The sequence below is a fragment of the Oculina patagonica genome, chromosome 7 (genome assembly GCF_052425735.1).
Source record: "Oculina patagonica isolate OP01 chromosome 7, crgOcupat, whole genome shotgun sequence".
Lineage (NCBI taxonomy): Eukaryota > Metazoa > Cnidaria > Anthozoa > Scleractinia > Oculinidae > Oculina > Oculina patagonica.
The window spans coordinates 15,099,034-15,122,846 of record NC_135764.1 but is presented as its reverse complement, the minus strand read 5'-3'; the positions used below and the strand labels follow the sequence as shown (position 1 = coordinate 15,122,846).

Sequence of the window (23,813 nt, the reverse complement as noted above, 5' to 3'; positions counted from 1 at the left end):
AAATTAACAAACAAGCAAATGTTATTCGCAGGCTATAACTTTTTATAAAGAGCATTTACTTTTAATAAACTATTGTTATCAAATTTTGCAGAATTTCGGTTGATGAGGATAACCGTTCGAAATTCGGAAGGCGGACTTTAAAAAATGGTTTACAAAATGAATGATGAAGTCAAAAGAAAAATGAATTATCAAGTCAGTCAAAATGAATTATCAAATCAGTAAAATACGCGGTAAGCATATTTTTTACTTGTTTAACTTGCTTTTTAACTGTAACAGTTAACTTCATTTTTGCGCTTTAGGCGAACCTCTTTTTCTAACCACTGTCTACACGCTTGCGCAGGCAGCTACTGAATAGCCGACAAACTTGCTTTATCGGAACTGCTACAAAAAAAACTTTTTAACGAAGTCGCGGAATCTCTTTTAAAAAAAGTTGTGAAATGTAAACAAAAAGACAATGTAATTAGTCTTTTTGAGCGAGTAATTGTCCATGCAGTAACTATTGATTACTCCATAATGATAATTTGTTCAAAGTGGAGTAAACTAGAAAAAAAAAAAACGCGCTGTTAGCAACTTTATTTAATTTGAAACTAAAGACAACGAGAGAATATTAAACACACAACAGTAAATGTGTTTTTACACTTTCGTTATAAGAATAGTTATCATACCGTGAACGCGTATTTACTCTAGCTTCACAACTAATTCAAAGAAGGGATAAAACTCGCGTTTGCGCTTTTTGTGAAAATCTTTTTATTTCAAGTTTACAACTTTTAACAAAGCTTATGCAACAAAAAACACTTCTTACGCTGCAAAAGTCGAGAAAACTGCTCTTTGTTTTATCGGCAAGCGAAAAACTGTTTAATGTCGGAAGCTATTTAAAAGAAATCTATTGTCTAGAGTAAAAGTCGAGAAAACTGCTCTTTGTTTTATCGGCAAGCGAAAAACTGTTTAATGTCGGAAGCTATTTAAAAGAAATCTATTGTCTAGAGTAAAAGTCGAGAAAACTGCTCTTTGTTTTATCGGCAAGCGAAAAACTGTTTAATGTCGGAAGCTATTTAGAAGAAATCTATTGTCTAGAGTAAAAACAAAAAGAAAACAATGTAATTAGAGTCCAGTAATCTTATTGTCCTGTATCTTTTCAGGTTTTTGTAAATTCACTCAACCGAACATTTATCCTAATAAACAAACTTGACACTGGGACTTGTTAGCCGAACATTGTTTATTATAATTTCAGACGTATACAACAAACTAACAAAAAAAAGCAATTGTAAATTTGGTTCTGCACTTTAGCCTAGGATCAACAAAAATGACACTTGATTTTCGATTGGAAAACGTTGCTTCGGGCCGTGTTGAGAAAAACATAGCTTTCCCAATGCGGTGTTTGGTAAACACCGAGACTTACCTTGTCTATTTCGTCTTTTCAATGTTCATGAAATATTCGTATTCACATTCAATCGTCTTTTCTTTTATTCGTTTACGACTCCAGGAGTACGATAGCGAAGTATGATCACTTTTGACGGGGGGACAAAATTCGCGAAGGGGGGACAAAATCCGCTAGCGAATATTGTCTCCCGGGGGTCAATATCGGCTAGCGGATATTGTCCGGGGGACAATATCCGCTAGCGGATTTGGTCCGGGGGGACAAAATCTAGGGGGGACAAAATCGGCTAGGACACCGGCCGGAAACCGGGCAACAGACTGTATAGTTAACACGCGACAAAAGTTGAATGTAGGACAGACCAATGCAACAAGGATGAAAATACTTTAATCCTGTAACAGGAGAACAACTTCAAAGACATATGTCCATATCTTAGACTTGCTTACAAGTCGAGCTCACAGAGCGCGAAGCGCGAAGGCGAGCGCGAAGCGCGAGAGCTCACCGGGGTCTACTACCACCAAACCGGAAATGAAAAAGCGAACGACTTTTAGAAAGTCTAGTCCATATCTATGTGGTTATAACACAATAAAGCACAAAAGAAAAGCGACCGCTTATACAATAAAAGTTAGAGCTGCTCTGTGGCCCGGGCTCTGTGGCTTAATCGAAGATTACACACGACTCTGCAAAAACCACCACTAGCTCGTGGCTTGTTATAACAATGCGGATGAACAGCAGTTCACGGACAGTTTTTAGACGTCAAGATTTTTTTAACCGTCTGTTCTGCGGGCTACCCAACTGTCTGTTTCAGAGAGATCATTGTCAGTTCATTGCAGACTGGGACTCGCTACAGTAACGTGGATTGTTGAACGTACTGTACCAAAGAACAATTTTAGCTGACGACGCAGACGCTGATCAGGAGCCAAAAACAGACAGGAGAAAGCCGAAGAGGGCCTTTATAGTGAGGTGCTACCTAGTTCAGCAAAAAAGACCAGAGCACACCTTTAATTTGTTTTCGTACTATAACGTCTTTTGTATTCCTCGGTTTTCCATAAGAACACAAAATAATTGCCAAACTATATTTTACCATAACATGGACTTCTGCGTTCACCCAGAGTCCAAAGATTGTCACTGAAAAATATTACAGAGATTGCTACTCCACGTCTACTCCTAGACCTTCTACACTCTTTTTTTTTATAAGAATCTAGTTTATAAGAATATCGAGGCTGAAATTTGCGAATTTTTAAGAATATGTTCAGAATAAACCCGAGGCTGAGATTTTGAAAAGAATATAGTTTTTAGTTGAAACAAAATCGGGTATTTTCATTTCTGTCACTTTATCTCTGTGAGGAATGCTTTGTTTAAAGCCAAAACGGCTAGGCTGCAACGAAAAGCAATGGTACATGTGCACAATGTAACACGGTACAGATCTGGACACTCGGAAATGTCAAACGGTATTTTCTAAGAATGTTCATAAGAATATTTTCAGCCTAAAATCGGCAGAAAAATAAGAATATTCAGCCTGGGTCGGAAAACTGTATTCTTATAAAAAGAGAGAGTGTATTTAGAGTATTTCAAATGTATTTGTCTGTTGACCGTTTTACATCCTGGATCCGTTTTGAAAGGTAGGGACCAATCATAGATGTCAGGTTTGAAGAGATAATCTCAGAGAATGTCTGTCACGCGAAAAAGAGAGCTGAAATTAAGCCCAACTGGAGTCGCAGTCCGTCACTGCTATTTGGCACGTCGATAGTGCGGAAATCAACGTCTAGAACGTCATTTCGACTTTTCTAGCCTTAGTGTTTGTGGCACGGTCTTCCATTTTTGTTCAGAAAAGTCAGAAAAAGAGGATTTTTTGCCAGTCATTCTCCGGAAATTGCGGATCACGCGCGAGTTTAATACCTTATGAAAAAGAGGAGTTATTATTCTAACCTGACACAAAGTGCAAGTCAAATTAACATCTGAAAAGGCTTGCTTGATTGAGTGTCAATCAGATTAACAACTGCGTGTAATAAACTTATTAACTTATTAGCTTTTGTGTGCACGACAAAGATTAGACAATAAACACTACAGGATACTGTGTGACAGAATACACCGTGGGAATTTTAGAAATAAAGACTGTTTTTATAGGTCTTCCAGAAACAAAAGCTTATTTTGTTTGAATACTTACTGTGGATTAAATTTCAAAGATTGTAAACACAACATTGTAACACAACACCCGCCACGTGTTACAGCGTATAACGGGCAAATCACGCGGTACAAGATATTTAATTGTTTCAATATCCTTCCATGCGTCCATCAATTAATTGCCTCGCCGTCAAACAATCGTTTTGTGAATACCATTCTTTATTGCTGATCTTGGCTACGCCAGGATTTTCATCACAAAAGATTTTATACAGCAGCTAAAAGCAAGAGGTGAAAGATCTTCGCCCAGACATGGCTACCCAAGAAGGCAACGAAGGCATCGCCATGACGGAACAAAACCCTGGCGATCAAGCAACGGTTGTTCCCTTGGACGAGCATTCGCATCTGTTAGCGCGGCAAAGTGATGCAAGATCGAGAGCGGCTTCAAGCATCGCCGGAGCGAGTTTATCGCGAGGTGGCTTCTCTCAGAGTATACATAAGTTGAAATCGGCGACTATGACTATTTCGCTGCTGGAAAAGCCATCAGACGACCGACGTGCTTCGGCATTCCTTGCGGGATGGAACGTAACAAACCTTATCCAAGGTACTGGGATCCTTGGGGTTCCTTATGCCGTGCGGATGGGGGGATGGGCGGCTGTTGCAGCCAATGCCATCATCGCCTTTCTCTGTTGCTTCACCGGGAAGCTGTTGATTGAGTGTTTGTATGTCAAGTCCAAGCGCACGGGGCAAGTGAAACGGGTCCGAGTGAATTACCCGGAGGTCGGGGAAGCCGTGTGGCCCGGCTGGGGGAACCGGATTGTGAGTATAGTACAGTTCTGTGAGATGTTCGGTGGTGTTATCTCATACCTTGTCCTGCTGGGTACCATATTCAGTGACATTCTGCACAAGTATGCTCCATTTGACATCTACACATGGTGTGCCATCAGTGCTTGTATTGCCCTTCCTGGCTTGTTTGTCCGTCGGGTGTCAGTGATCGCTTGGATCAGCATGATCTCCGTGTTCGCACTGATGTCATCCATTTTGACAATCATCATCTACTCCATAACCCAGTACAAGGACATGTCCATTGATAACATTCCCCCATTTGACATCAATACCTTCCCTGTTGGTTTTGGTGTCATCGTCTTCAGCTACACCGCCCACGCAGTTTTCCCCGGGGTGGAGGGAAGCATGCGACGCCCTGAACAGTACCCGATGATGATGAACCTGGCATTCCTACTAGCGGCAGTAGTCAAAGTTGCCTTTGGCTTACTTCCTGTACTACGATTCGGACCGGATACAGAGCAGGCTATCACTGTCAACCTCAAGACCAGTCAAGCATTCTACATCCTGGCCAATGCATTGGTCGTAACAAATGTGTTCACAGCTTTCCCGATTGTAAGCTACATTGTGTTGGAAACATTTGATCATAAAGTCTTGCCATATTTCCCCCACTTGCACAAAGATTCAGGCTACCATTGGGTCTGGATCATATTATCACGGCCATTAGTCCTGACCTTTGGCCTGCTCATGGCCATTGTCGTCCCCCACTTTGGGTTATTCATGGGCCTGGTAGGTAGCTTTACTGGTACTTGCCTGTGTTTTGTGTTCCCCTGTATTTTCCACATGGTCCTAAAATGGGATGAGCTCAAATGGTACAACATAGGGGTAAGGGTGTTTATTATCGTATTTGGCCTCATTTGTGGGATCCTTGGCGTTGTATTTACTGGCAAAGAGCTGGCAAATGCTGTCAGTGGATTTTAATTTGCCATGCCCTAATGTTTTTGTGAGACTCTTTAGGGTTTGTGGTAAACAGGTACAAAAAATGGCTATCAACTGACTGGAACTACCGGTAGTAAACAAATATTACAATATTTTAAAAATGTCCTAATGTATATGAAGGTCCAAATACATGTAATTATTTTAAACAAATCCTCAAAATGTTTAGCCTGCAAATACAGATTGATATATGGTACAATTTTGTCACATTCAATAAGCTTGTGACATGTCTGGGTGTATGCCAAATTGTTATGATTGTCATGGATGACTTGAAAAATATTAGGATTTTGCAACATGTTTTTATTAAAACCCTACCACAATCACAGCAACATTTTTTATTATCATTGTTATTGTTGTATTTGATTTTTGCATGACACAAGCAGTGCTAGGTACAATAAACTATGAAAGTCCTATGGGTCCAAGTTGTACAATTTACCATCTTAACCAGCTTTTTTGTCTTGTCCTTTATTGCCTCTGCTTGTATTTCACCCCAGGGGGGGGGGGGGTACTCCGGCCTGTAAATGATGGGGATGATCGAATGGAGGTAACCTGCGATCAGGGTTTTTTTTTTCCCTTGCAAAAATGAGAGAGGGAAAAAGAACGCCTGATACATTTATTTAACCGGCCGCCAACCGCCCCCAAATTTAAATAAACTAAGGTGTCGTCGAACTGTCAAACCAGTCTTTGTAGATGGCGGCAAATTCGGGACTCGGATTTCCACAAGGCGTGAAAAACGTCTGCAGAATAATTATACATGTACTTTACACAGTGAGTGTATTAAAACTTTGCCGTGCTAAAATAAAAATTCTTTCAGTAGCAGGGAGAAATGGCGCTCGCAAATATATATTTATCAGCGATAGATGGTGTCCCTTACAGCTCACAAAAAAAAAAGAATTTACAGATGAGCTGTTTTCACAGCGCGGATAGCGTCGTGTAGCTTTTAGTAAACACTGTAAACATTCCAACACCTCTGGAATAATCAATATTGTTTGGTGAATTGGTTTTCCCGAAACTCATTCGATGAACTGCCAAAACACCGTCTCGAAAACAAATTACGCTTTGTCGAACACTCTATCTGTTTTTGCATTCAGAGAATTACACTTGAAATTTGTCAGGGCTTCAGCTAACGTAGAAGAAAACTCGTCCACGCAATTAACATGCCTCGTCTAAGCCATTAGCACCAGCATTTGACCGGAAGTCTCGTTGAAATACTACAGCCAATCAGTTCACACCGCTTCATTTAGTATTGTTTCTCGACCAATCAGAAGAAAAACCAGAATCCGGTTTTTTTACATACGATTCGACAAGTAAATGTATCATGCCCTCCTTCCCCGCAGTGGTAAGTAGGGAGGAAGGGCATGATCTCAGGTTAGAATGGAGGCAAAACTCAGGACCCAAAAAAATCCCTTAGTCTTCCGGCATTACCCAAAAAAATCCCTGGACCAAAAATAACCCCCCAAAAAATCCCTTGTCAAATTATCCCTAAATTGCCAGGAGGGGCAATAAAATAACACAAAGAAAATCATAAAAAATTGAACGCTGTTGTGTGTTTATTCATCATACCATAAACACGCCAAGGCCCGTCAAGGCACTTTAGTTCGTTTTTAATACCCGAAAAAATCCCCTATTTTAATCAAGTCACCCCAAAAAATACTTGCCAGATTCTCCAACCCAAAAAAATCCCCGAATCGAAAATTTCAAACCTAAAAAAATCCTTCGATCATCCCAGTCACTTACAAGCCGAAGTACCCTCCCTGGGTATTTCACACTGCTCTGCAGCTTGTGTACTACAGTTTAAGTATTAGTAGGTTAACTGGAACCTTTGGATTCCACTGCCTCCTGCTCGTGGTGAATTTCTCTTGAGAGGAAGCACCCAGAGAAGGTGGCTAAAATTTAGGCCTGATAAGAATATATTCTTCCAATAAGTTGGATTAATAAAAGATAAAGATATATCATCTATAGAGAACAATATTATTGATGTTTTGTTTTATTTACAATCATTGTACATAATTATATAATAATGAAGACTTATGTGTAATAGTAGAGGTTATATAATCAGAAGCATTCACGTGTATTTTGATTCCAATAAAACAACATTTTAAGATCTACCTATGTTAAAAGTTGACATCATTTTTGTCCAGGGGTTCGCTGTTTATTGACAGACCATTTGCCATGCACTTTCAGTGAAATACCACATCACCATCCTCAGCTATGTGATGGATGGGCACTTGTATTTCTCACTCAGTAGATAATGTTTGCAGGAATGTAGGTGCACAATTTTCAGGTAAATTAAATCCAAATCTCCACTTTATGTAATTGATGCCAAAAATAGACTCCCTTTCCACCCCCACCCCAGAAAATGTATGTTACCCAGACTTTTTTCCACCTTTTCTGTCACCCTCCCCCTCCCCCCAGGACGTTGTAAAAGAATGGTCACAAGGATTGCATAGACTTTTGTGTTTCTGATTACGATTCAGACTCTCTTGAATGAAGAAAAAAGGCAGTATTTTGGCCAATGTAACCAGTGGCCTCTCACTTGAATTTAACAGAAAAATCAAGTTAAAGGTCATGCGTTACAAAGTCATTGCTTCAACATCCTTAATGATTTTATCATTATTTCCCAAAGACACTTCTCTATTGCATGTGGGGATAATGTGGGAAAATATTAAAGCTCAAAATTTAACAGATTTTAATACAAAAAACGTGATTTTATGCCAAATTCTGTCCAGTGTATAGTTTAATTGCTAAAGCCCGGAGCTAAAGCTTATTTTTTTTAAACATTGAAAAATAAAAGCAATTAAATAAGTTTACTAGTATTAACTCGCTTTCTGTGCTTTTCTGTACCTGACTTTTGTTAAACCTTATCTTTTATTCATTTAGTTGGTATTTTCATGATCACCAGAACTTTGAATTTTTATACAGAGCGAGGAATTTGTTGCACTGCACCTGTCGGTGTCGGTTTACAAATAATATTTGTCTCAGTTATACATTTGTACCTTTGGCAATAGTTTTAGATATCAGGTTAAACAGCTTTTGGTTCTTACCTCATAATTTACACCAAAGCACTTGATATTTTTTAAAAGTTTCCTTCCGCCTTTAGAGAGAGCCGGCGTTTTTCTTCCCCAACTGCCTCCGCTGAAAGAAGTTATCAACACCTTACGCACCCCTCCCTGCAGCAATGTACATTCAGAATGAACAACTCTCAGCTCAAACTTATTTTAAAAAAAATCAATAATTTACGTGTAAAACAATCCTACAGCCAATGCAGAAAAGCAGATATTATTTTACCTGTTTTATGTGGTTACGCAAAAACTGTTCTTCAGCGCTTCCCCGAGAACCCACCCCACCCTGTTAATTTGTTTACGGCTGAAGCACAGACCCCTGGGAAAAATGTGACACTAGCCAAAGAAAATGGCCGTGAAGTGTCGACGAAGTTTTGGAGAAAATCAACGCTCTCTTTCTAGGTAGAACTAAAAAGCTTCAAGCATCGACCATGACCAAGTTTGAGGATTCTTTCTGGGTACTTATCGCTGTGATATCAGCTTTAGCGGGAGTTATTTATAAACTACGTTGATTTAATTATTCTGTGAAGCGTAATATTTTGCATGTTAGCTTCCCTGTTTATAAGTTTGCTGTCTTGCTGTTGTTTGTAAACAGGAACAGAAAGGCTACGAAGAATTGCGCAAATTGTGTCGCCAGGGAAATGAGTTTTGCCGCGAAGTTTCAGCAATTTTCAATGAGAGGTAGGAATAATGCGTAAATGGTGAATAATGAGCTGGGAAACTGGTAAATTCCCCTGGGCAAATTCCAAAATATTTGATTTATTTATAAATCAAAACACAGCAAATGTTCACACAGGCTTTGTTATTAACTATTTCTCTGATATTTCCCATGTCACAGTAACCTTACGACAGGCTTAATTTGGTTAACTTTTTAGAAATGATTTTTTTTATTCTTTCCTTGGGCATTCGTAAAGGCATGACTGAAAAGTTATTTTTAGTGGTTTCGTTTTATTTACACAGTATAATTTCAGTTTTATTGGGTATCTCACCTTCTTGCTGTGAAGGATTTCTCTCTGCCTGGTAAATTAACAACCCAGTTTTGTTGAACCTAATATTGCTGGGTTTTTTTTAAATTTGTACATGCTTTGTGTTCTAAGAATTGTACTTTCCTCCCTTCCGGAGACTCACATTAAATTGCCAGAGATGCACATCAGAAATCTTGTAAGCAGCTTTAAGTAGGCTTGCTGAAGGTATGTTAGACCTGGTTCACACTAGCGACATAACAATATAATGGCAAGGTCACGCAAATGCAAAAAAACACCTCACATTAATGTTTTATGTCACCAGTGTGAACAACATAACATAACGACATAATTGGAACATAATGACACAAGCATAACGGCATAAGGAAAGAACTGAACTTTTCTTTATGTCGCTAGACAAGTGTGAACCAGGCCTTAGTCTCACTGTCTCGCTAAGTCTCAAGTTAACCATTTGCCAACATACCCTCTAACATGTAGAGAGAGACCCTCCCTTCTCCCCCAGGAGTACAGGTAATCAGAACTTTTTGTCATCATAGGGCAAAAATTGAACAAACGTATGCTGAAGGCTTGACAAAGTTGGCAGCAAAGGCTCAGAAAACATCAAAGGATGCACTTGGGTAAGAAAAACCCATGTTGAACAAAAAGCTTAAAGAGCTTAGAACTAGACCTGGGTGTAGTTGTTCAAAGGTGGATAACATTATCCACTGGATAAATCACTATCCAGTGGATACGTGTTGACAAAACAATCTAGTGTACGCTAGAGCAGTTTTCACTTGAGTGTCGAAAGTTAATTGCGTTTGCTTTGGTTTTGCATTGCTACGCTTAGTGATTGGTTTAAAACTGTCGGGCCTTTTTCTCAGCCAATCAGAAGTAAAACCAAAACGATTTCCCGCACTTTGTGCCGGCTACATGAATTTGCTTTGAGTTTTGATTGGTTCACTGAATTGTCTGTGTTTTTTGTGATTGGCTAGAGTAATTACTTTGGTTTTGGTTTTGGTTTTTCAACACTCAATTGAAAACTGCTCTATTCACCGGATAGTGATTTATCTGGCCCTCCGGTTGTTCACAGGATGAATAATGCTATCTACCAGATAAATCACTACCTAGTAAATAGCATAGTTTGCTTTGCCAACACTCCTTCACTAGATAGCAATTCATCCTGGGCTTAGAAGCTCAAACTGAACCTTTGGAAAAACAGACACAGTATACCTAGCCACATAAAAGTCTACAGGGTCTTCTGCAAGGGGGTGCGATGGATGGGTGCGTCCGCACCCACCCACCCACCAGCCAAAAGGTCCACTTATTTGGAAAGTGAGGGTTAAAATGACTCTCAGAATGTGCAGCTCCAGAAAATATCCATACCCACTCCATCGAAGGTCATTGGAAATTCCAAGGGGGTGGGGGGTTTCAAAAGCCAACATTTTTAAAGGAAAGTGCGGGGCTAACTGGAATTTCCGGAGGGGTGGGGGGGTTCAAACCAAAAAACCTTCCATGGGAGGGGGTATGGATATTTTCTGGAACAACACAATGCAGAAAATGTGGACTAAAACAACTTGATTTTCAAAATTTCCTGGGGGAGAATACCCCCCTGACTCCCTGAGATGCTCATGTCTATTGGATACGCACCCACCCATGCAAGATCCTGCTATAGCCCTGAGTCAAAGCCAGAATTTCCATAATGTCATCATTTGTTTACTTTATGTACATACCCAGAGAGACTATCTACACAATGTGATAATTAACTTGGTCTGCTAACTACTTGAGCAAGTTACCTACTTTAGGCCAATGGTTTTATTTTAGGGAAGACCACACTGTTTAATTTTATTCAGTGGTTACATGATTAACTAAAACATGCCTAATCCCAGGGTAATTATTGCTACTATATTTGTGCCCCAGTAACTTTCTTGGCTTGAGCGGTATTTATGTTAATATCAGTTTATATCCCCTCCCCCCTAAAAAGTTGTTCGTTGAAAGTTTGCATGCAAACATGGCATAAAAAATTGGTTGTTCAGTGGGTTTAAAGACTACTGTTCTTGTTTCATAGAACTCTCAAGTCCTCTTGGGAAAGCACTATTGTTGAAATGGAAAGTGAGGCAGACATACACAGGTAATTTGTATGCATGTTAGAGTAGTTTTCAATTGAGTGTCGTAAAACCAAAACCAAAGTAATAACTCTAGCCAATCACAAAGGACACAGACAATCCAGTGAACCAATCAAAACTCGAAGCAAATACATGTAGCTGGCACGAAGCGCGGAAAACATGCGCGAGCGAGTCACGATTGGTTTTGTTTTTACTCCTGATTGACCGAGAAAGTGGCGCAAAATTTTTAAACCAATCACTAAGCGTAGTGAACGCAAAACCAAAGAAAAGGCAAACTACTTTCGACACTCAAGTGAAAACCGCTCTATATATTGGAAACCTAATCAAGACTCTGTGTAAATGCCATTCATCTTTTAATGTTTTCTTCAGAACATTAGGCAATCAGCTGCACGATGAAGTGTCAAAGCAGGTCAAAGCCTTTGTGGAAACACAGACAAAAGCAAGGAAAACGGTACATAGTTTACCCTGTTACCAGCTATAAAGATATCCCTACAATTATTTGCAAAAAGAGTTCCTGAAGACACTCTTTAGACTCTTGTTGATTAAGATGGTCATTTTTACAGTATTACCCCATGTCCCCTCCCTTTCCATTTCAATTAAAATGAGAGGTTTGTTTGTAGTTTTGGTGAGTCAAAGTGCTTAAGCTATTTTACGTTACAAGTGGTTCTGGCTAGACATGTAAATCTGGATTTGTAACAGCTAGTCCATTACCGCCCCTAAGTTGACATCCTTGTGACTGGCAAATGCTAGTGCCTGCTTACAGGAGATGTCTGCCTTAGGAGAAAAAAGGGCATTAGTGTGGGTACAATGAGTCGGTAATGGCTTGCAGAGCCTTTCAGAGGAATTTTATAGAGATGCAACGGATGTTTGACAATCATATTAATTATGCTACATTTCTGACGTCAAAGCTACATATTGAAGAAATAGTAAAAAAAAAATCCCGAAAATTTATACACTCCAATTCTACATTCCTCTCAAAATTTCAAAGTTTTATACTTCCAGAATATGGCTCTTGATTTTTCATATAATTTTAATACTCGCAAAATTTATTGAGTATAAGGTACACAGTGCAAGTGGAGGAGGATTAAGATTGAAACTGCCAAGTTGCTTGTCAAAACTTCAAGAAGAAATGTTTTCATACATACAACTGGCTGAAAGGAAAGTTTAAAAGTATTTGAAGTTCTCATTACAATATTCTAGAATCAAAAGGACTAGAAAGTATGTACCTAACTTTTGCTTGCATTTACACCACAATTTGCCATACTCTAATGTCCTTATTCTTTATCAGGTTGAGGCTCTGGTAGACAAAGCATACAGGAATTTTATCGATAAACTAAATGATGCCCTGAAGGTAATGATGTCTTCCAACATATCTTTACCTAAAAAAAGTTACAATCAAAAACAAGTAGATGAGTTACGTGGGTCACTTTTGCTTCAGAAATTATATTTATAACATATGTACAAGGCGCACTTTCCATTTGAATAGATTGACCTGTTGAAAACTGATTACTGAAAATTAAAACAACATGATTTGCTAGTAAGTTCCTGTTCAAGGCAGGGACGTCACTAAGGACCGGCTGCGGCTAATTTAACCTGCTGATATAGAGCTTAAATCTGGCTGACATTTCACATGAAAACAAAGACTTAGGTAAACTTTTGGAGTTGCTAAGGCCAGAAAAGCCTGGGCTTGTTGATGAGCCAAGTTAGTGCTCATGTTTGGCAATGCACAACTGTTTGTTTGTGCTTGTGTCCCAGACTTTTCCTCGCCAGCTCTCTTTGCTCACCGACTCTTTCTCATAGTTTTACTTCTCACACATGTATTTCTAGTATGTTTTTTTTTTTTTGGTTTATGTTTCACATTCTCTTCCCAGCCCCCTGCATTCTTACAAATCAGGTAAAGGGGTGAAAGTTGTTTCTAAAATTTAATGGCACAAGATGAGTTGAGTTTATTAACAAAATACACAGTCTATTTTTTATGCCCTTTAATTTTTCAGTCAGACTTTATCCGGCATTCCATTTTGATTTCCAACTATTAGGCAAAACGTGGTGCTTACACTAAGACAAGAGAAGCTGAAGTCATGTTTGAACAAATTGAAGAAGCTAGGGCTGGCAGAGGTAGTAAAGTACTCTCTGAAAAAGAGATTTCTAAGGTAATCAGACATGACCAACATGCATTTTAATGTTATGACATATAAACATATAAATTATATCAGCCGAGGAGAAATAATACCAGTAAAATTTTTTAACCCTTTTTTATTCCAAAAAAGCTCTTGACAAGCGCGCAAACAGTTTCTATCTTACCTCAAAGTTGTCCTATCTGAGGCAAAAATGTGCAACATCAACTACGCAGTCAAACAATCCTCCAAGATAAGACCATTTTAGTCGCCATGACGGCTAAAATTTTGGAGCTAAAATTGGAACCGAAGTTGCCAGCGTGGCAACTAAAATTGAGAAGAAGGATTGAAAGCGTTTGCTTAATTTAGTGACTAAAATTTTTCACTGGCGACCAAACTTGAGCAGTTGGTGGCCAAATGGCCACTTAGAGAAAAAAATAAACTTGGAGGGTTGTCAAAATATGTTAATTAGGCCCATTGACATCATAAGGTATGTAAAGCTTTGTAGCTGTCATGGAGGCTGAGAGGAATAAGCAAAAGAGCAGAAAGTAGAGGGCCCAGTTTGCTCAGTTGCAGGGTTGTCAATATAAGCTGGCAACCGGCACATTTCACCAGCTATTCCGAACTCTGCGCAGGCCGGCTACTCCAAATATTAGTTGGTCAGTTCTGAGTGTGTGTTATCAAATTCTGAGTGTTTCATAGCCACCTACTTTTTGGATGGAACCTGCTACTCAAAAACCCACTGACAACCCTGTCAGTTGTAAAAACACAACTTACACAGAAGGCATTTATGACGCATATGTTCCTAAAAGATGAAGCAAGATCCACAATGTGCAGTTCCGAAATATATCCATACCCACCCCATGGAAGGTCGTTGGAAATTTCGAGGGGGTGGGGGGTCTCAAAAGCCAAAATTTTTATAGGTCTGGAAAATTTCCAGAGGGTTGGGGGGATTCAAACTAACCAACCTTCCGTCGGAGAGGTATGGATATTTTCTGGAACAACAAAATTTTGTTTCAGTTGTTAAAGCTGATATAAGAGACTTGCAAATGAAGAAAAGTGCTAAAGTCAAGTACCCGGTAAATATAATTTGGTAGTACAGACTAAGACTTAGTAAAATATTATTGTCATCCTTAATTGATACTTACTAATACTTGATTAGATGGATGTCAAGTGCAAGAAAATGACAGATGGTTCTTTAAAAGCAGGTTGGTATTCTAGATATTGATGTACATGTATTTTGTAAAACTGACAAAAACATTTTTACCAATTGTTAAAACATTCTTTCGAAGGTTTTCAGAGCCTTCTTAAATTCATGAAAAAAGCATAAGGTAGCTCTGTACCCCTTCAGCAGATTTCCTTAAAATTCAAATACATGTAAAATAATGTATACTTTGTCAAAGTCTTGACAAAAATGGTTTTATCAAAAAAAAACTTTCACCAAGTACTTTAAAAGTTATTCAGCTGAAAAGGTCAAAAATAAAGTGCCTTGCACGGCATACAAATTTTGCAGACTTTTCTTGGTGGCAAAATCTTAAACATTACTTGAGTTACTGTAATAGGGTATCAAAAAAGTCCTAAAGTATCCTAAGCCACTGTATCTAAGAATTGGATGGGCCTGCAATTTTTACAAGAAGCATGTTTTAGGGGTGGCCAATGGTAAATTTGAGACTTTGCAAGACAACAAGACTTGTTGGAAACCTGAGACTTTTTTGGCCTTGCAAGGAAATCAAGATTCCAATTATGGATCGAAAAAAAATATCAAGATGGTGAGACTCATGAAAAATTGACTTAAATCTTGCATAGGCTCCTTTTTTAAAGGAACATTTGCCACCTCATGTTGTGGAGCTATGTTAATATGAGGACTACTTTCAGTGTTTCATCAACTGTGTTGTTCCAGAAAATATCCATACACCTCCCACAGAAGGTTTTTTTTAGTTTGAATTCCCCCACCCCTCTGGAAATTCCAGACAAATTAAGCCCCATACTTTCCTTTAAACATTTTGGCTTTTGGGACCCGCATGCCCTCACAATTTCCAATAACCTTCCATGTTGTGGGTATGGATATTTTCTGGAGCTGCACATTCCAATTTTATGACTGGACAACATAGACAACAATGATCAGAAACACTCAGTTGTTTACTTTGAAAAGAATTTGCCAAAAGGAACACTTGTTCACCTGATTTAAATATATCTCTTTTACAGTAATGTACTTGAGTTTATAATGTTTGCCGTTGCTTTGCGTTAGATAAGGAATATCGTGATCTTTATGAAAAGACTGAGAAGGTGCGACTTGAGTGGGATGCTGCTATGTTAAAATTTTGTCAGGTGAGATTCTTGTATAAGTTAACACCCTGTAATGGTGTGCCTTATTTGGTACTTAACTTTGCGGGTACTTATTTCCGTGATTTTGGCATAAAAGTATTTTGCAGGTTTTAATTTTGGGATTTCAATAGGTAAATATAAAAAAGGGCATTACATTTCGCAATTCAAGCATTCTCAACTTCATGTTATTTTTCAAACTGAACTTTTAAAAATTTCTAGATTAACTGGAACAAGTGAAACATAGCTTTTAAGGTAAACTGGCACAAGCAAAACGCATTACGTATTTGAAACTAACTTTAAAGTGTATTACAAAATCAGTGGATACACATTGTCCCAGTAGTAAGTAAAACTTTATTTTTACAGTGTGGCCCTTTATCTTAAAAAATTAAAATACATGAAAAAAATTTCTGAACTATTTACATTTAAAAAGCTATTTGCATAGTTTGCGGTAATGTTCTAATTGCAAATCTTACATGTTTATCATTTTTTCAGTGATTTGAAATTCTTCATGGGAATTTTTATTTACAGGTCCCTAATTTCGTGATTGTTTTACAATTGGGAAAATTAAGTACCAATAACTAAAGGTATTTTGCATGCTTACAAGTTGATGATCTATTTTAAAAATGTAGTTTAGGTCTGTTCCTTTTCTTGTGTTTTCAGACTTGTGAAAAGTTAGAAGAGGAGAGAATAACACATTTGCGTGAGATGTGTTCATTATATAGTAACATGTTGGCTGCTGTTATTCCTCAGCTTCAACAAGTGAGAAGTTTTTTTGTATTTTGTGCTCTATACCTTAAACTAGGGGGATTTTACTAATTTGGTCATTACTTGTAAACAGCACCGTAAGTAGTTTGGCAAAGTCCCCCAATCAGTGTTATAATCCCTGAAAAGCCCTGAGGGGAGTGGATAACACAAATATAATTATAATAATAATTATATGATACTATACAATAAGCTATAGTTACTGTATCAAATGAATGCACAAGTTCTTTTAACAAGAATGTAACAGATAAATTGCTAGTTTGGTATTTTGTTTGCTATTATAAATAAATTAATACTCATTGTTGCATTTGAGAGATAGTCAATTACCCCAAAATTGTACTGTATTTTCATCTTGGCAGAATTATGAGAATGTCAGCTCTGAAACATGGAAGATTAATCCCTCGGAAGATGTTGTAACAGCAGCTAAAACAAGAGGTGAACCACGAGAACCATCACAACAGATCCTCTATGATTGCTATGTAAGTACAATTTCTGTTAATTATAATTCCCTTACCAAGAGGCTCTGCCAGAATAAATTAAACAAGCAACATCAGGTCCAAACAGTAGCGACAGCACATAGAATGAAATCACAACAAAAGACAACCTTTTTCACCAAAAATCAGACAGGGACATCAAGGAAGAGAATTAACGAAAGAAGGACAAGGGACAGTGGTTTTAATGGTCAAGAATATGCCAGAAGATATCTATTGGTCAGATATATACCTAACCAAACCTATATCAGGGGTGGTGAATGGTCCTTCCAAAAATGCGTATCGCAAAATTTTAGCCAAATTTCAGGGGTCTGGTCGTCTCAAATTTTTCTTTGACGCCTTCGAAAGTCTCAATTTCTTTTGCAAGCCTAAAAGGGTCTCGGGCTCGCAGAAAAGATATCAGTCTCGCCATATCGCAAAGTCTTGCATTTACCACTGGACACCCCCTATATTCAGATCCATAGGTGTTTTACACAGTGTAAAATCCAGTTAGGTTTTAGGTATGTATGTACAGGCATACTAAGTTGTATAATTGTACATGTAATACTTCCTGATGAAGTAAGTGCAAGTCTAACAAAACACACAGGAGAAAATAGAATATTTTCACGATTATCTACCGGTAAATCTTTTATGTAGTTTACATTATATGCCAGAGCAAAAGATTCTTCACTAACCAAAACATCACCCTGGAAATATTATCTCAGAGTTAACTTCCTAGATTGTTGACTGAATTGTTCATTCATGTGCATCTAGGAGGAGGACTTAGAGATCCCCATGAACTTTGATAGAAGACGAACTGGGCTTGAAACAAAAATCCAGTTATTGTCAGAAGCACTTGAAAAACAGAAGAAAACAAAAGACGGTAGGTCGGCATTTGCTTTATTTGTTAGTTACATAATTGGAGCAATTTGTTGTTTACTTGAAGTTAAAATAAACAACATTTTGGAAACTTGCCTACTGATGGTTTAACTTTCCTTTGAATTAGGTATCACTTCACTCTATGAAGCATACTCTGCAACTCCTGATTACTGCAATGAAGAAGGTCAACAAGATGTCGCCACACAGCTTACACATGTAAACATTTTTTGTAATTGTTTTATTTGTAACTTTTCGTCTTTCATCTGTAGTGCTTGCACAGTACATATATCGATTTGCTTTCCAATTCATCAGCAAATCAATAATTTGGCCAACAAATGTATGTAGATCTATAAGGCTTTGTGCCGAGGCAATCCTAATTCGAAAGGTTTGGTGGAAAAAGAGCAAAAGTGTTTTTTGGCTCAAAATGAACATTACCAATTTAACAACTCAAAATTTCGCATGTGGGTTTGTTTACGTCTGTGAAACATTGTCCTGGTTTTATTGTTGCTCACTTTTTTTTGAAAAAACGTATGCAAAAAAAAAAAAAACAGTTTCTGCAGTCAGCGTTTTAAGTATGGTAGCTTCTTTTTTGTGCTAAAACAAAGAAACCCCAAAGACGTCAACTGGAAAAACCAAGGTTTTTGTAAGATTATTTCTCGGAAACGAAGCAAAAGCCAGCGAAAATAAATACAGTTCACTATTTAACTTATGTAAACAAACCTGCACGTAACATTTGGAGTTGTCCTGGCAATGTTCATTTTGAGCCATTCAATTGTTCTCCTCTTCTGATCCCTTCTGCAATAATAATTATTCTTACTAGTTTAATTACTACAGTCAGACATATTTTTATACAGTAAATAAAATTACATTGATTTTGTTAAACTTTGCAGGCAAATGCAATAATCAATAGTTTAACAGCAAGTGTTAGTAAAGTTCAAGCTGCTTTGGCCGACCTGAATGGTCACAGCAGGCCAGATGTTTGGTTAATGCCTTATATAACAACCACCAAGGACAAACAGGTTAGATTAGAGACGAGCCTACAAATCGCAGCCTATAGCCTGCAAATCCAGACGCTTTGGCAGAGGAAAAAAAAAAAGGACTGCCAGAAACACGTCTATGTTTGCAGGCCATTAATATGGCAGCCATTAACATAATTTTGTATATTTTCACACTAGCCTGCTACTGAGTTCCATAGTGTCTCCTATTTGGCAAGAGTAATGGGCCGTTAATTTTACACTTTCGCAGGGCTTTCAATAAGATTTCAAGTACTAGGTGGCTTCCCTTGTGCAGCACCCCTCAGAGAACAATATACAAAGCTGAAAGCAATATGGGGTGCTGCATAAATTTTAGCTGGTGACTCACAATGTACCCAATACCCTCTGAAGCTCCGGTCATTAATTGTGGGGTCTTGCCTGCATTGACATCTTCTAATAAAATTATAATACAGTTATGGCATTTTCATCCCCTCAGCACCAAGAATAACAACCTCTGTTCTGTTCTAATTTGAAAGACCTTGATTCACAGAATTCCCTAAAATCTGATTTGTTCCCCGAGGCAATCAAAAATGAGTGATCTGCACATGTAGAGAATGAATAAAGTGTAACCAATAATTAACAAGCCATCAGCAAGCTAAAGAGCCAGTCATGTGAGCCACGGGACAAAACAAATCAGCCTTAATTTTGTTATCCTAAGTTTGTCTTCTTAGGGCCCATTTACATGGAAAGAGGATGATCCTAGCACAAGGATCATCCTCCTTTCATGTAAAATGGAATGATCCTAGTGCTAGGATCATCCTAGTACTAGGATCATCCGACCGCCATATGATTTCAGCTTTCAGTTTACATGTGAATGGTTGCATTTGGCCCTACCGCTAGGATCATCCTAGCGGTAGGATCATCCCTCATCTCAGATAGGATGGTCCTAGCGCTAGGATGATCCTAGCGTTAGGGCCAAATGCAACCATTCACATGTAAACTGAAAGCTGAAAACATATGGCGGTCGGATGATCCTAGTACTAGGATGATCCTAGCACTAGGATCATTCCATTTTACATGAAAGGAGGATGATCCTTGTGCTAGGATCATCCTCTTTCCATGTAAATGGGCCCTTAGTTGCTGCATCAATTTCATAAGAGGCATAAACCTGAGGTGTAGATTAATCGAATGTCTGACAACTTGTTTTATTTATTTTTGCCACATTGCTTTCATTAAAACTTGACATGTCCAGCTTACAGCCACATCATAATATATTCTGACTTTATACTTTCTTGGTAAAGAGTGGCAGCTTTGTTGTTATATTCACCTTTTTAGTAAAAAAGCTGCCAAGATGAATCAGAGCTTAAGTTGCTACAAAATTGTACTTTTTAATATCTTCAGGGTATGCTACAGAGTTATCTTAAAATACCACTTGATCAAGTAACCAGAGTGGAGTCTGCAGGAATACAGGATGAGAGAGACAATAAAAGTAAGAAGCTGTCCATGAATTTAACAGTAACAAACTGCTGTTGTTATATAGCTTAAAAAAATTTCCCCAACCGCACGTGATCTTATTGGCTAATTCGAGATCACATGACATGTAACAATGAAAACTGTTTTCACCAAAAGTCTCTGCGTGGGCAACATTGCAAAATCTACGATGTCAGAGGGTAACATTGCATTGTTGCCATGAATGTTGACCGACGAGTGCCATTTTTCCAAGTCTTTGTCATGCTATATAACACTTAATGACTGATCCCTCGGGAAACCAGTTAATTTGTTTCCCTTGAATCTCGATGTTTCCATTATTTTGGCTCCCCCTCGGGAAACACTGGGATTCTCAGGAAACAAAATTAACTGTTTCCCTTGGGAACAGTCATTAAGTGTATAATAATTTTATTATAATCTTGTGTGATAAAGAAATGCATGTAATTAAGTAGTAATGGTTCTTACAAAATAATATTCCAGTGAGAGATCTGTATTTTAGTCTATTAATTTTTATCTGAACATGTTCTCTTGCAAGCTCCCACAAATTTGCCCCTTATGTGTATAAACATTGAGGAAAATTTAATTTATGTTAATCGTCAAATAAATTAAAGTGGTTCTACAAACTGTATTCAAAAACTGTTGAAGTTAATGAGTACTGCTTTTACGAGTTGCTGTTTGGTTTTCATTCTCCTTCTAGAGTAAATTAAAGATATAATTATGGCCTGCAATCAATCATTTAAAAAGTCATTTTTTATTCTTTCAAATTTATCAGGTGATGATGAATTTGATGATTTTCCAGAATCACCTGGTGAGTATAACATACCTTATTTCATTTATGATGTCGTCTTGCACTGTAGGTACAAAAAGCAAGGCACAGCAGATTTTTTGGGCGAACAGTGGCATTTTTTGAGTCATGAAGTTTGACTCAGTATATTCAAAACATGTTCACATTTGTTACCCAGCCAACAGATGGTTATTTTGACTTTGTAGTGTACAAATGGTTCACTTGGCTAGAATAATGTACAACTGAAGGGATGGCAAATGGTCCTTCAAAAAATCCATGCCTTGCAGAATTTAAGTCAAATTTTATGGGTGTTGCAGTCTCTAATGACACTGTCTCTGAGTTAACTTTCTATTGCAAGGCAAGAAAAAAAATATTAGACAGGCTTACAGTCTTGCAAAGTCTCAAATTACCACTGGTCACCCTGGTTTACCACTAGGTACAGAAAAAACCTAATTCATATATTAATCTTATTTCAGGGGTGTGCAGATGCCGTGCACTATATGAATACAAGGCAGCACAAAGTGATGAACTTGATATTTTACCTGGGGACATAATCACGTTAACCAATAAACTGGATGGTGGTTGGTGGCAAGGAGAGCTTCATAATAAAACAGGAATATTTCCAGCTAGTTACGTTGAAGAAATAGGATGACCTTGGAGGAATCAAATGATTCTAGTACTGATGCCAAAGCAGGAAGAAAAATGGTGCTTTTTTGTATTTGTTCCTCTGCTTTCAAAATATGGAACATTTAAAAATGAGACCAATGTTTTGTTTAGCTATTGAATTGAATTTCTTAGGACCTCAGTGTTCTCCCTAGATACTTTAGGCCAGGCGGGCCGCCTAGCTTGATTCACAGGAAAATCGTTGCCGCCTGGCTTAAAATTGAAGATAAAAAAAAACGTAACCTTAAGTTGAAATCTGGAACTGGAAATTCCTATCCATAAACAACAAAGAAGTCGATGAAACTTTTAATACAGTGATTAATTACCCTTGCATCAATATGTTCAATCCTGTGATGCATTCGTTTTGTTGGTCGGCAGCTATACCAATTAATCAAAATGTCATAGGAACACAACGGCACTTCAAGGTGTCGTACGAGTACATGGGATACTAAACGAAATTCCCGCGTTCGTGGAAAGAATGGTGAACTCAGTCGACTCGGGTTGCTCGGAACAGAAACAAAAAGCTTCTCAAAGCCTGACGCAAAGTAAATAAGTTCATTTCTTACTCTGGAAATGAGACAGAAAACGTGGGGAACAAGTTCCACAGATCAGGTTTTGACATTTGAAAATCACAGTCAGAATACCCCCTGGCCTTCACAAAATCCTAGGGAGAACACTGGACCTTTGTTGTGGGTTTTATAGATGGCACTTTGGCCATCTGCATTGTTGCATTGTACATCTCTGTTACTTGCAGGTTATTTTAAGAGACCAGTACAATACAAGCTAAGCCACCAAGGCAGAACTTTTGCCATTAAAAAATCAGATGGTGCAATTTATACTTCACCAGTTCACAAGAATGCTCTGTTTATATGTAAAGTATGGTTAAATCAACCAAATAAAATGAACAAAAGAGATGTAATAGTTGAGCAGCAGTTTTGAAAAATTAGGGGGAAATTATTTAATAATCAAGTGTTCTTTAAGTCGAGGTGGGCAATGGAAATATAACCAAGCCCAAAGTATATAATTTATACTTTTACTGTTCAAAACAATAAGAAGAATGCAGAAAATAAGTATTTTGTAATACTCAGTATCTTATAAAACAGTGAAATTATGGACAGAGCAAATTAAAATTGTTCATTTGTTGCCAAGCACAGATTACAGTGTGGTTTAGGTTTTGTTGGATATCCTGAATGTAAATTGCCAATCAGAGCTCAGTTAAACACTGGACACTGGTTTCAGTTTACTGTTTGTTAGAATCTAAATTTAATGATAGCCTGTATTTAACAATTATCCTGAGAAATCACACGGAATGTAGCCTGATACTTGGCCAAGGAGGCTGTAGGCCTTGTTGGCTAAAAGATTGAGCAGGGTAATTGTTTTATTATTCAACAATTTGTTAATGAAACACATTTACAGCTAGGAGGTCTGTGGTTATGCAGCACTTTGCAAGACGTCCAATTAATATTCCAATAAAACATATTGCTACATATATTGCAGGGTATCTGTTATGTTTGGATGATTAACATTCTGACCATATATGGGCAATGTTACATGATGTTGATTTACACAAAACTTTGCCAAGTTGATTTTGCAAGGTTTAATAGTATTCAGCAGAGTAATACATTTAATTATGTGGCAAGAAAACAACTCAGTTGTGAGATGCATCTTTAATTTAATGACAATTATTGCCTCGTTATTTTACTGGGAACAGATATTATTTGATAACCTCATTTTGAAAACTTGAGGAAATAAACTTTGAATCTAAAGGTAGTTGCCTAGTTTTGTTTCAGTGTTGAAAACGAAATGAGCAAAAAGAAATACATGCAACAGTAGCGATAAAACATGTCAACTTCAAAATGTCTTTTGACTGTAAAAAAGTTTTTAGTCAAGGCCATTTTTGGATAAGACACTTTATTTATCATTGAAACTAGT

At 37.8% G+C, this 23,813-nt stretch overlaps 2 protein-coding genes across 3 annotated transcripts in view; both read left to right on the top strand.

Moving 5' to 3' along the window:
• LOC144659813 (vesicular inhibitory amino acid transporter-like) overlaps positions 1–7,383 on the top strand; it is a 77,346-nt gene extending 69,963 nt beyond the window's left edge. Inside the window, exons 2-3 of one of the 2 annotated variants that reach the window (XM_078520337.1) lie at positions 3,782–5,819; positions 6,656–7,383. In XM_078520337.1, coding sequence (XP_078376463.1) covers positions 3,809–5,260 — 1,452 coding nt within the window. In that variant the 5' untranslated portion in view covers positions 3,782–3,808 and the 3' untranslated portion in view covers positions 5,261–5,819; positions 6,656–7,383. Of the gene's footprint in view, positions 1–3,628; positions 5,820–6,655 lie in introns of those variants that run through there. The other variant, XM_078520336.1, reaches the window with a different exon arrangement.
• Positions 7,384–8,641: 1,258 nt separating this feature from the next.
• Positions 8,642–22,011, top strand: LOC144659811 (nostrin-like). Its single transcript, XM_078520334.1, has 17 exons — positions 8,642–8,795; positions 8,933–9,018; positions 9,857–9,937; positions 11,365–11,427; positions 11,792–11,873; positions 12,711–12,773; positions 13,459–13,572; positions 14,699–14,744; positions 15,785–15,864; positions 16,522–16,620; positions 16,983–17,102; positions 17,868–17,976; positions 18,100–18,188; positions 18,863–18,991; positions 20,348–20,435; positions 21,207–21,242; positions 21,695–22,011. Exons 1-17 carry the CDS (start codon positions 8,769–8,771, stop codon positions 21,868–21,870), a joined length of 1,488 nt encoding a protein of 495 aa, XP_078376460.1. The 5' UTR covers positions 8,642–8,768; the 3' UTR covers positions 21,871–22,011.
• Positions 22,012–23,813: the final 1,802 nt, after the last annotated feature.

Coding starts and splice junctions, on each gene's coding strand:
- LOC144659811 (XM_078520334.1), top strand. CDS start 8,769: ATGACCAAGTTTGAGGATTCTTTCTGG. Junction 11,428..11,791: donor AGTGAGGCAGACATACACAG/GTAATTTGTATG, acceptor TGTTTTCTTCAG/AACATTAGGCAATCAGCTGC. Junction 16,621..16,982: donor TTATTCCTCAGCTTCAACAA/GTGAGAAGTTTT, acceptor TCATCTTGGCAG/AATTATGAGAATGTCAGCTC.